Source organism: Cyanistes caeruleus, chromosome 15 (genome assembly GCF_971803275.1).
Source record: "Cyanistes caeruleus chromosome 15, bCyaCae1.hap1.1, whole genome shotgun sequence".
NCBI lineage: Eukaryota > Metazoa > Chordata > Aves > Passeriformes > Paridae > Cyanistes > Cyanistes caeruleus.
Genome location: NC_141715.1, coordinates 16767707 through 16779701, shown reverse-complemented (window position 1 = coordinate 16779701; position 11995 = coordinate 16767707). Strand labels below are relative to the sequence as shown.

Genomic DNA, 11995 nt, shown 5'->3' with positions numbered 1-11995 from the left:
CCCCCTGAAGGTATCACCTCAGGGGGTATCACTGATTTCCTTTCCCTTGCGATGTTCCAGCGCGGGTCTTCTGTTCCGCTCCATTCCTGACATGGAAAAGCATTACACAAACCGGGAGCTGGAGGGACAAGAGTCCCAGCAGAAGGAAGTGGCCTTCCCACCTCCCCTCCCAAAATCGGGCATGGGCTGGGAGACATCCGCTTCTCCAGCCGGAGCTCCGCGGGCAGCGGGAGCGAGCGGGATCATCCCTCCGGGAGATGATTCCAGGAGGAAGCGCGAGAACAAAGCAGGGAAATGACCTGGCAAAGGTCACCTGGAGCTGGGGCCGAGCCCAGGAACAGCAGCAGGGCTCCGGCCCTTCCTCCTGCCGGGCTGAGGGGACAGCCCCTGGCACTGGGGGCTTTGGCTTTGCTGCTCTTTGGGGCATCAAAATTCACCGTGACAAAGAAAAGTGATGAGAGCAGGGATGCAGGAGCCTCACCTGGGAAAAGCAGAGCGGTGAGGGGCGCTGGGAGGGATGGGAATAGGTTGGGGGGACAAGGGGTGCCCGTCAAGGCTGGAAAAGCAGTAGGAGAGAGTGAGGTGGGCACAGGATGCAGAAGGCTGCTGGAGGCTGCCTGGAAGGTGTGGAGACACAGAGATGAAGTGGCTGGTGAGGTTCCAACCAGACCTCGAGGATGCTCTGTAACAGCCAAGGAAAAATCCCACACGACCTTCCCTGTCCTGAATGCCTTCAGACACCTCGAGACTGAAGCAAACCCAGCCTGGGGTCTGGGGGCTCTGCAGGCTCAGGAGGAATCCATGAAACCTTCAGGCTGCGCTCCCTGTGTGTGCACAGCTGGCCAGCTGTGGCGATACTGCTGCAGCAGCTGGGCAGCCTGACTGTGGTGGCTCGGGCTGAAATAAGGCCAAGAAGGGATTTGATGGGGCAGGAGTGACGCCAGGGAAATCAGTGCTGAGCCAAGCTGGGATGGAGCACGTGCTGAGACAGGGAGCGGCCAGGACAGACGGATGCAGGGATGGGGAGAGGCCTGAATGGACACAGGTCCTGTCTGCCAGCACCTTCCTCCTTCCCTCACACCCTCCTGGCTCTGGGTGATGTGGCCACGCTCCCGCTGATTCATCAGCTCATCTTGGTGTGTCCAGCTGGAACTGGTGACATCATCCATCACCTTTGTGCTGGGAAAGGTGACTCGGGCAGAGCACGGAGCAGGGATTGCGCTGGAATTCAGGCAAAACGAGAATGTGCCAAAGTCTGAGATGTAAAAGCGTGGGGAACAAGGCTTTGGGTCAGGGCAGGAGCAGAAGTCCATCACCTCTTCCCGAAGCACGAGAGGTTCGTGATGGGTCAGGGGCTGCAGGAATCCCACCTTCTGGGCAGGTGACAGCGGTGACGGTGCCCCCAGGCCGGGATCGGGGGACACTTCCACGCCCTCTCGCAGCTGGGCCGCCGCACCCCGCCCCGGCATTGTACCGGCCCGGTCCTCCCTTTTCCTGTAGGTGGGGTTTCCATAGGATCTCGGCCGCTCCATCCCCAGCCCGGCCAGCCGGCCGGGGGCTGCTCCGGGCACGGTCCCTCCGCTCCGGGCTGTCCCGGCCCGGGGGGCTCCCGGTGATGGCAGCGCTGGGAGCAGCCACCAGCCCCGCTCGTCATTTCCCCTCCTTTCCAAGCTCTGGCTGGAGCCCGCGGCGCTCGGAGATGGGAGAGGATGGCGAGGAGCTGCGGTGGCCCTGAGGACTCTGCGGGGATGCGGTGGCCGGCGGGACAGCCCATGGGGGCGCGGCGGGGCCGCGGGGGCTCTGCCGGCAGCGTGCTGGGGCTGAGCCGCTCGGCGCTGCAGCTGCCGGCGCTCTGGTGGTGGTACCTGTTCCTGAGCGCCGATGCCCAGGAGGTGGCCACGTTCACGGTGCAGTACCGGGTGCTGGAGGAGGTGCCCCCGGGGACCGTCATAGGGAGCCTGGCCGAGCACTTCGAGGGCGGCGAGAGCGGCGAGGCGGCCGAGACCTTCCAGCTGATGGAGACCCCCGGGAGGTTCCCGCTGCGTGTGGGCGGCGGGGATGGGGTGCTGAGCACGGCCGGGCGCGTGGACAGGGAGCAGCTGTGCCGCCACGCCGATCCCTGCTGGGTGTCCTTCGACGTGCTGGCAGCCCAGAACCCGGCCCTGATCCACGTGGAGGTTCAGGTGGTGGACGTCAACGACAACGCGCCGCGCTTCCCCACGCCCGAGCTGGAGCTGGAGATCTCGGAGAGCGCGTCCCTGCGGACTCGGATCCCGCTGGATCGAGCCCTGGATGCTGACGCCGGCCCCAACGCCCGCTGCTCCTACGCCCTCTCCCCCAGCGAACACTTTGCTCTGGAGGTCGTCTCCGGCTCCGACGGGACGAGGCACGCGGAGCTCGTCGTGGTTAAGGAGGTGGACCGGGAGCTGCACTCCTCCTTCGACCTCGTGCTGACAGCCACAGATCACGGGGAGCCACCAAAATCAGGTACTGCTTTGATTAAAGTCATTGTCCTCGACTCCAACGACAACAGCCCCGTGTTTGCAGAGAGCTCCCTGACGGTGGAGGTTCGGGAGGACGCCCAGCCCGGGACCCTGCTGGTGACAGTCACGGCCACTGACCCCGACCAGGGTCCCAACGGGGAGATCGAGTACAGCCTGAGCAGGCACGCACCCCCCGAGGTGCTGAGCACCTTCAGCATCGACGCCCGCACGGGCAGCATCCTCCTGAGGCTCCCTCTGGACTATGAGGAGACCCACGCCTACGAGCTGGATGTGCAGGCGCGGGACCTCGGCGCCAACCCCATCCCGGCGCACTGCAAGGTCCTGGTCAAGGTCCTGGATGTCAACGACAACGCTCCTGACGTCCACGTCACCTGGGCCACGCGGGTGCCCGTGCTGTCTGAGGCCCTCCCCAAGGACAGCTTTGTGGCCCTGGTGACAGCCAGCGACCCTGACTCGGGAAGCAACGGGCAGGTGCTCTGCTCCCTCAGCCAGGGGTACGAGCACTTCAGGCTGAAGAGGACCAACAGCCACAGCTTCGCTCTGCTGACCAACGCCTCGCTGGACCGCGAGCGGCGCGCCGAGTACAACCTGACGCTGGTGGTGCGGGACATGGGGGACCTGTCCCTGGCAGTGCTGAAACACCTCACCATCTGCATCAGCGATGTCAATGACAACGCCCCGGCCTTTGAGAAGGCTGCCTACGAGGCTGCTGTTGCTGAGAACAGTGAAGCCCCTGCCTTTCTGCTCACTGTCCATGCCACCGACCCTGACCTGGGCTTCAATGGGAAAGTCACCTACAGGATCCTGGACCCATCTGCTTTGGGGCTGGTCTCAGTCGACCCCGTCACTGGGGATGTTTTTGCCCTCCAAGCTTTTGATTACGAGCAGGTGAGGAGCCTGGAGTTCCTGGTGACAGCGGAGGATGGAGGGCATCCCAAGCTGGCATCCAACATCTCCATCAGGCTGGCTGTGCTCGACCGGAATGACAATGCACCCATCATCACCGTGCCAGCGCTGGTGGGAGGGGTGGCCACGCTCTCCGTCCTGGTCAGTGTGGACACCGGGTGCTGCTGGGTGGTCCCTGGGAACGGGAGCACACAAGGGGCTGTGGCAGTGACCAACTCCACACTTGTGTCATGCCCTGGCAGCCCCTTCCTCTTCACCATCGTGGCCAGGGATATGGACTCCGGCGTCAATGGGGCTCTCCGGTATGAGCTGCTGGGTGGGGATGATAGCGGGCTCTTCATCCTGGACCCCCTCCTGGGGCAGGTGTCCCTCAACACCAGCAACGCCAGCAGCCTGGCCGGCAGCCAGCGGGAGCTGCTGGTCCGGGTGAGCGACCAGGGGGACACCCCCCTGCACACCCTGGCTCGGCTCCGCTTGCTTTTCCGGCATCATGGGGCCTTCTCCAAGATGTCAGCGCGGGATCCCGGCTGGCCGAGCCTGTCCGTGGTGCTCATCATCTGCCTGGCCGCTCTGCTGGGCGCCTGCCTGCTGCTGCTGGCCCTGACCCTGTCCCTGCGCAAGAAGGACAAGAAGGACGGCATGGCCTACAACTGCCGGGAGGCCGAGGACGCCCGCAGGCAGCAGCAGCTCAAGAAGCCGCACAGGCAGATCCAGAAGGCCGACATCCACCTGGTGCCGCTGCTCCGCGGCCGCCCCCGGGAGCCTGAGCCCCCCCGGCCCCACCAGCAGGAGCAGCCTGGCACGGCTGCCACCCCACCGGCTCCCCTCCACCTCACCCCCACTCTCTACAGGACCCTGAGAAATCAGAGGACACCCAAAGACTCGGAGGAGCAGCAGGGCGCCTTCGAGCTGCCCATCCTGCAGCGCCGGCCCTGCCAGCCCCACAGACCCAAACACGCAGGGAAGGAGGCTGCGAGCCCCACCGAGGCACCTCTGCTGAAGCCACCCACGGGAGAGCCCCAGGTGCCCCCCGAGCAGCCCCAACCCCACCAGCAGATCCTCAGGAGCCTGGTCCGGCTGTCGCTGGTGGCCCTGGCGGAGCAGAGCCCCACCGGGGAGTTTGCCATGGAGTCACCTCCAGTGCAGGTAGGAGCTGCTCCGGCCATTCATTGGGAGCGTGGACACTCCCAGTCCTTCCTTGCCTGGGCCTTGCCCACCCTGGGGTGGTGGGAATGTGTGACCTGATGGTTTTTGGTTGGTCTCTTCCCCCGGGCCGGGGCAGTGATGCCTCAGTAGCCTGGCTGGGATGAACATGTCACCCCAGCAGGACGCGTGGGAGCGGGGCTGCCACAGGGACAAGGGGACAATCCCATAACAGCAGGAACAGCAGGAGGGTGCAGGGGAAGCTCAAGGCCCAGGTGGGCTGGCCAGGGCTTGTTTTTCCCCCGGTGTGGGGATGCTGAGCCATCTGCAGCAGGAGGAAACGCTATAAAAAGGCCGGGGGGCTTGGAGGGACGTCCTGGCAGGAAGCAGCTTGAGTGGCCAGCCCGGGGCTCAACAGGCTTTTCCTGCCTTGCAGCAAATCTCCCAGCTGCTCTCCCTGCTGCACCAGGGCCAGTTCCAGCCCAAAACAAACTACAGGGGAAACAAGTACACGGCCAAGAACGGCAGCAGGTAAGGCTGGCTCCCAGCACTTCCCTTCCCCACGCCCCCTGCCCCTGCTCCAGCCCCACCAGTCCAAAACTTCTGAGGGCAGGAGACACCAGGGCAGAGACACACAAGGAAAAGCCTCATCCCCCAAGATTGGAGGTTCTCCCTTCAGGGTCTGGTTGTGCTCTTCTGGCCCTGGCTCCCAGTGGTATCCAGCTGCTCTTTGCTTCCTTCCTGGGGCACCTTTGGCAGTCCCTCCATACTCACCTGAGCTCCTCCACAGCCATGAACCTCCGATGGTTCTGGGTGCTCAGGAGCACAGAGGGGCCCAGCTCTGGAGGCAGCAGCACAAGGATGAGTGTTCCCATGGCTCTGGGCATTTTCTTGGTGCCTGTCAACATGAGTTTGGGACACCTGACCCTGCCAGGGGTTAGATGAGTGAGGACCTGCAGCAGGGCTGGAAACACTGAGATATCCCAGCTGTGTGCCAAAGATATCCCCAAACTTCAGGGTGTTCCCATTAAATTGTGCTGTGTGTCCTGGGTGCACACTCCTGATTATTCATCACTGCCTTGCCACATCCCCTGTCCCCACCTGGCCAGGCCATGGGCAGCCACAGCTTTCTCCAACTATCTCACCTGCAGCTGCAGAGGGTGGAGAAGGAGGGAGAGCAGCTCTGGCTTTCTGGGGTGCCCCTTACCTGGTCCTGCAGGAGGAAAGCTCCTCTGCATTCACCAGGTCAGCAGGCCCCTGCTTGCTCAGGATATGCCCCTGGATCCCTGGAATTGTTCCAGACCAGGTTGGACAGGGCTTGGAACAACCTGTGATTGTGGAGGGTGTCCCTGCCCATGGCAGGGGGTGGAATGAGATGGGCTTCGAGGTCCCTCCCAACCCTCCCGTGGTTCTAAGATCTTTCTGCAGAAGGATAAAAACCCTTCCAGGCAAGAAATGGGGAGCAAACCCCCCAAACTCATTAACTGATGGGCACTGAAAATGCCTTTGCTTCTGAGAGCGATGCATGGGTGCCCACAGCCCCTCTCTGGGGCATTCTGGGGACACCGAGACACCACCAAGGGCTCCTTGGGGCTGTGCTGGGGGCTGGAGTGACCTGGGTGTTGTGACCCTGGCAGGGCTGCGGGGCTGGACACGGGGCTGGACACGGGGCTGGACACAGGGCTGGACACGGGGCTGGACACGGACTGCCTGAGCACCAAGGACAGCGGGCACGGCGAGAGCGAGGCCGGGGACCGCGACTGCGACAGCGCCTTCGAGCTCTCCGTGCAGCAGCTCGTGGGAGAGGAGCTGGAGACCCTCCTGGAGCCACAGGCAGGTGAGGTGACCTCGCTGCTGGGACGGGGTGGGGTGGGGGGTCTCCAGCAGTGGGATCTCCCCAGGAAAGCCACACTCACCCCCCAGGAGGTGCAGCTGGCCTGCACTGCCCGGGCACATCGCACCTCCCGGGGAGGCTCTGGCTGGGGCAGTGCTCGGGGCAGCGTGTCTGGACCCTCCCAGGCTTTTGGTACCAAGGCACTTGCTGAGAGCTTCATGTTGGATTTTTCCACGTGTTTATGGGTGCTCTTCCCTCCCATGGACGTGTCTGCTGTGGTTTAGGGTTCAGTGATATGTGAGTTCGGTCTCTGTTGTTGCTGAGGGGTGAGTTTCACACTGCAGCTGCTGAGCTGCTTCCCACGCTGGCCTGAGCCCTCCCTTCGTACTCTCCTGGTCCTTGCAGAGGGAGAAAGGTGGACACTTGTCCTTGTCAAACCCCTCAAGATGTTACCTACCCTCAGAGCCCGTCAGGTTCCTCTCTCCTCTTCGTGTCCTGTGACCAACCTGCTGCTAATTTTATCTTTTTTGAGAGAAGTGACCAGAACTGTGCACAGTCTTTAGGATGCACTGGGGGTACGAGGAGCTTTTCTGGTTTGTTCCTCATTCCTGTCCTGTCCAACACTGAGCCCTGTTTGTTGTGACTCCTCAGTCCCTCCTCTGCGTGGAGGGAGAGCCATCAGCACATGACAGGTCATTGTTCCCTGGGACAAGTTGGTGACACAGAAATTCACCAGCCACCTTTGGCTCATGGCACTCAGCATTATCAGGTCCTTCAGCAACCCTCTGCTTTTGGGTGTTTTAGTGGAGTCAACACCAACATTGTCCCCTTTCCATGTCATTTGTCACTGTGTTGAGCAGTGGGACTCTGCTAATGACCTCCCCTGGTGAGGAAGATTAATTATTCCTAGCCTCACTTCCCAGCTTTTAACACATATTAGTCCCTATGGATCCTGGCTGTAAATTCAGGCACAGCTCAGGTTCCCTGCAAGCCTGGCTGCTGCTGTTCCACCAGCTCAGGTGACCTCTCCCTTCACAGAATTGAATTCTGGAAGTACTTGGGTTGACAGGGACCTTAAAAATCATCCAGTTCCACCCCCTGCCATGGCAGGAACACCTTCCACCATCCCAGGCTGCTCCAAACCCCATCCAGCCTGGCCTTGGGCACTGCCAGGGATCCAGGGGCAGCCCCAGCTGCTCTGGGCACCCTGTGCCAGGGCCTGCCCACCCTGCCAGGGAACAATTCCTGACCAATATCCCATCCAGCCCTGCCATTCCCTGTGTCCTGTCCCTCCATCCCTTGTCTAAAGTCATCCAGGGCTCTCCATCCAGCCCTTCCAAATTTCCAGAAGACAATTCCCCATGTGACAATGTCAGGGGGTTCCTCTGGGAGCAGCAGCTCCATGGCTCTCTCTGCTGAGCCTTGCACAGAAGGATTTCTCTGAATCTGCCTGGGCTGGATTCACCTTCACTCGCTTAAAAACTCCTGTCACCATTTCCACCTCCCCCCGCTCTGATCCCGCATTCATTTGGAGCAGTAGTTAATGAACAGCAGCTAATAAACCAGGCAATTTCATATCTGAGTTCCTCTGGCACTCCGGGGTGAATACCATCTGGGCCTGACATTTTCTACATGTTCCTTTTATTGATTTGTTCTAAAAATCTCCTCTCCTGGCATTTCAATTTGAAAGAGTTGGGCTGACTCATGTCCTGTAGCAGAAATTTCATTGTGGAGCCTCTGTGCTCCTCCACAGAAGAGAAACTCATTGAGCTTTGCTGCTGGGGTGGTTTGAATTCCAGAGCTGGGCATTTTTGGTGCTCTTCCTAAGGGACAGCACCTGCTGCTTCTCCCCCTTTGCCTCCCTGCTCTTTTATTCCAGTAAGGAGCAAATGAAGGAAAGGCTGAGACCTAAAAGTTTCCTCGGATTCCAAGGTCCTGCAGCCAGGAGCAGGGAGCAGAGGGGAGCCCAGCTCCATCCCAGGTGATCTGACATGTTCTGATCCCAGAAAAGGGACCTCTGGATCCAGTCCTGCCCACACAACGATGGAAAATCTGGGCTATGGTGAGGCTGATCCATGAAGTGCCATCTCCCGTGGTTCTTGGATCTGATAGGACAAAACCCCTTTTGGCTGAAGTCCTGGAATTCCATAGGATCATTAGGGCTGGAAAAGCCCTCCCAGCCCATTGTTCCCCCAGCACTGCCGTGTCCAGCACTGACCCATCCCCAGGGCCACATCCCCATTCCCGGGATGATGATCCCACCGCTTCCCTGGGCAGCCTGCTCCGTGCCAGCAGGGAATGCTGAGGCTGTGTGGATTTCTGCTGGAATGCCCAAAGAGACTGCTCTCTTCCAGGCCTTCCAAACCTTCCCCAGGAGCCCAGACCTGCCAAACCCTCCCCAGGAGCCCAGACCTTCCCTCAAAGGCGGCCGAGCGCAGCCGCTGGAGCTGCCGGGCTCCTTCCTCCTCTCCCAAACACAAACAGAGCTGTGGACTCGCATCCTGAGAGGGAGGAAGGAAGCACTGCTGGTGCTCAGGAGCATCCTAACAGCTGGCTGAGGCTTGGCTGGGCCTTTGTGCTGTTCCCAGCGGGGGGACTGCAATCCCAGGCAGCTCTGGGATTGTTGATGCTGCGGGATGAACTCCCAGCACCGTCTGTTAGCTCTGATCCCCCAGCACAGCACTCCCAGCAGCAGATGAGAGATAGAACTTTATGGATGATAAAAACAACCCCTGCTCCCCAAACACCATTAAAACAAGGCAGTAAAGAGTTATTGGTCAAATTAAACATCCCTAATTATGAGGTTTTCATGGCCACGGCACCGTCAGCCCAGCTCTCCCTGCAGAGAGGACCGCTTGAGCCCTGCTCCAGAGCTGAGCAGCCAAATATTCAGGGAATGAAGTGGCTTCTTGCAGACTGAGGAGGAGAAAACTGCATGTTTTACAGCAAAACCCGCAGCACACTGGGGTGATGTCTCCAGGAATGGGCACTGTGACTCAATACCGAGATTGCAGAAAGAAACCCTGCATGTGAAGCAGCACACAAGGAATTTTGGGCTCCAGCTGAAACAAAAATCTAAGGGATGTAGCTGCCCTTCTCTCCTGGCCAGGCTGGAGTCCCCCAGCCCATCCCAGGGGGTTCTCTGGAGAACAAGGAGCGCTTGCAGGCTGAGGAAGGAGCCTGGTGTCAGCCACTGGCTGCAGACCCCAGGCAGGTCCCAGCTGTGGCAGGGTGCTCATCACCCTCTGGAACCTGCAGGATAAGAGCACTGGAATGGGGACCCTCCTTTCAGATGCCACTTTTTAATCAGCACCACACAACACCACAGTGACACCAGCCCTTGCCACCCTGGGCCTGCTGGGCTTTGTTATCAGTGAGGTTTTGCTGCTCCCAAGACCTTTCCTAATGCGGGTGGTTGCTCCGAACCCCCCTGAGGTTCTGGGATGTGCTTTGGGAAGGAACAATGAGGGGCTGGAATGCAGCCTCTGTGCACCACAGCACGGACTCTTGTTTACCAGCCACCTCAAAAAACAAGAATCCCTGTTCCCCTTCCTGCTGTCTGACGAGGAGGCTATTCCAGGCTCTCCCTGCTATGGGGTCCTTCCTTTATTTTCCAGGAGATGTTTATTCATGGACAGCTATAATCACTTCTTCTCTTGCCAACGCTATTTTAAGCATAAAGATTTCCTCTGCTGGCGCTTATCTCCTCAGCAAAACGACAGGTTGCAGTCAGATCCCTGGAGAGCTCCTTGCTTCCTCAGGAGCAGCAACCCCCGGCTCTTGGGGTCTCCATTGTGTCAGCCCGGATCGCTCCTGGTTTCATCTCCCCGGTTCTCCCTGCCAGTGTCGTTTCAGCTCCCTCTCCCACAGATGGATAATCAGATTTGTGTGTAATTCCCCTGATCAGAGCCAGTAACAATTCACGCTGGCTGTGCCTCCCTGCCAGCAGGGAATGCCCTGACCAATCCTCTGTGCGATTCCAGTTGCCCATTTTGGGCCACAATCAAATTAGTGGTGCACTAACGAGCCTGCCCCAGCCCCCAGCCCAGGCTCCCCCTGCTCCTCAGCTGTTTCCAATCGAGGAACAACTACTTTAGAGCTCAATTGTTCGGTCCCAGACTCCAACCATCCAGCTGTGCATTTTATATTCCACAATTTCATTCTGGTATTATTGTTTTCACAAGAACTCATTTCTTTTCGGTCTCAATCTGCCTCCTTAGCAGCAAATTCCCACCCTGGAGTGACCCTGAAGGGAAGTCCACTATCTTTGTGTCCAACACTTCCCCCTGGAAAGCTTTTCATTGTCTGCTCCCCTTCGGCCAGTCCTAAAGCCTCCCTCTCTCAGGCTTTGCTAACAATTTAGTGAAGTGCCAATTGAGACTGCAACAAATGAGAATGCACAGCGATTCTAATGGTTATTATATTAAAAACAAAACAAAACCCCCAATAGTTTCAAACCAGTTTGTTTGGCTTTTTTTAGCTGCTGCTTTGCATGGCGTTGCCGGTGATGCGTTTACACTCGTTCCTCTCGGCCGATTTTAGATATTTTCCACTTATCAATATTTTTATTAATTTATTTTCTCCCCCCGTTCTGTGCTGTCCCTCCCCAGAGCTGGCCCTCAGGAGGCTGACAGCTGCAGACCCAGCGTGGGTGGCCCGGCTGTCGCTGCCCCTCACCAGCAGCTACAAGGACAACGTCTTCTCCCCCGACTCGCCGCGCTGCCCCGAGGATGAGGATGCTGCGAGGCAGGAGAAACCCAGGACCTTTGAGACCTTTGGCAAAGGCTCTGGGGCTGATGCTGGTGGCAGTGGGACGAGGCTGGCCAGCACCTTCCTGTCGGAGATGAGCACCCTGTTTGAGCTGATCCTGTCCCAGAAGGCGCAGGAGCACGGCCAGACGGGCGCGGGGCTGCTGCGGCAGCTGTCGGCCCGCAGCCACGGCCTGGGGGATGCTGCTCCAGGGCTGTAGCTGGGGGAGAACAGGAAAGAGGTTTGGGGTGGGCTTTGCACTGTAGGAGCCATGCCTAGCCAGGTTTATTTCTTCCTTTGCCTCGCCCCATGGGATTTCTCCGCGACTGATTTCACCTGTTTCTCCTGCCCATCCTCACCCTCGTCCTCTGCCTGCCTCCCGTCCCAGCCAGCAGCAGGAGGGCCCTTTCCTCCCAGGACAGGACAAGGGGGCTGAGAACAACCTCAGCACAGGGAGATGTGTGATCACAGGCTGTGGAAATACCTGTCACGGACACTGCTGCAGCTGGGCTCCAGGGTTTCAGTAATTTAAATAAAACCAATCTTTTTCTAACACTACCCTCTCTGTCAGCAGTGTAGCTGACATTAAAGATGTGCAGAAAGCCTGAAGTGGCAGCTGGGGAAGGGGAGATGTGCCTGTTGTCTCCCACAGGTCCTTCCAGCTTCTGTGGTTCTGCCACTGGGAACTTGGCATTTTGTAAAAGCCCCCAAAATCAGCACTGGCATCTCTCCTATGGCTGCTCCGAGTGCCCACAGCTTCCTTCTCCAGAAGGACTGGATGTGGTACTGGGCTGAGTGACAAGGTGGGGATCAATCACAGGTTGGACTTGGTGATCTCAGAGGTCTTTTCCAACCTTAA

The 11995-nt window shown here is 59.2% G+C and overlaps 1 protein-coding gene across 1 annotated transcript; it reads left to right on the top strand.

Annotated features, from left to right (window-relative positions):
• Positions 1-1498: 1498 nt before the first annotated feature.
• On the top strand, positions 1499-11694 carry PCDH12 (protocadherin 12). Its single transcript, XM_023936148.2, has 4 exons — positions 1499-4556; positions 4990-5084; positions 6191-6390; positions 10998-11694. The coding sequence occupies exons 1-4, from the start codon at positions 1710-1712 to the stop codon at positions 11354-11356; spliced, it is 3501 nt and encodes a 1166-aa protein (XP_023791916.2). The 5' UTR covers positions 1499-1709; the 3' UTR covers positions 11357-11694.
• Positions 11695-11995: the final 301 nt, after the last annotated feature.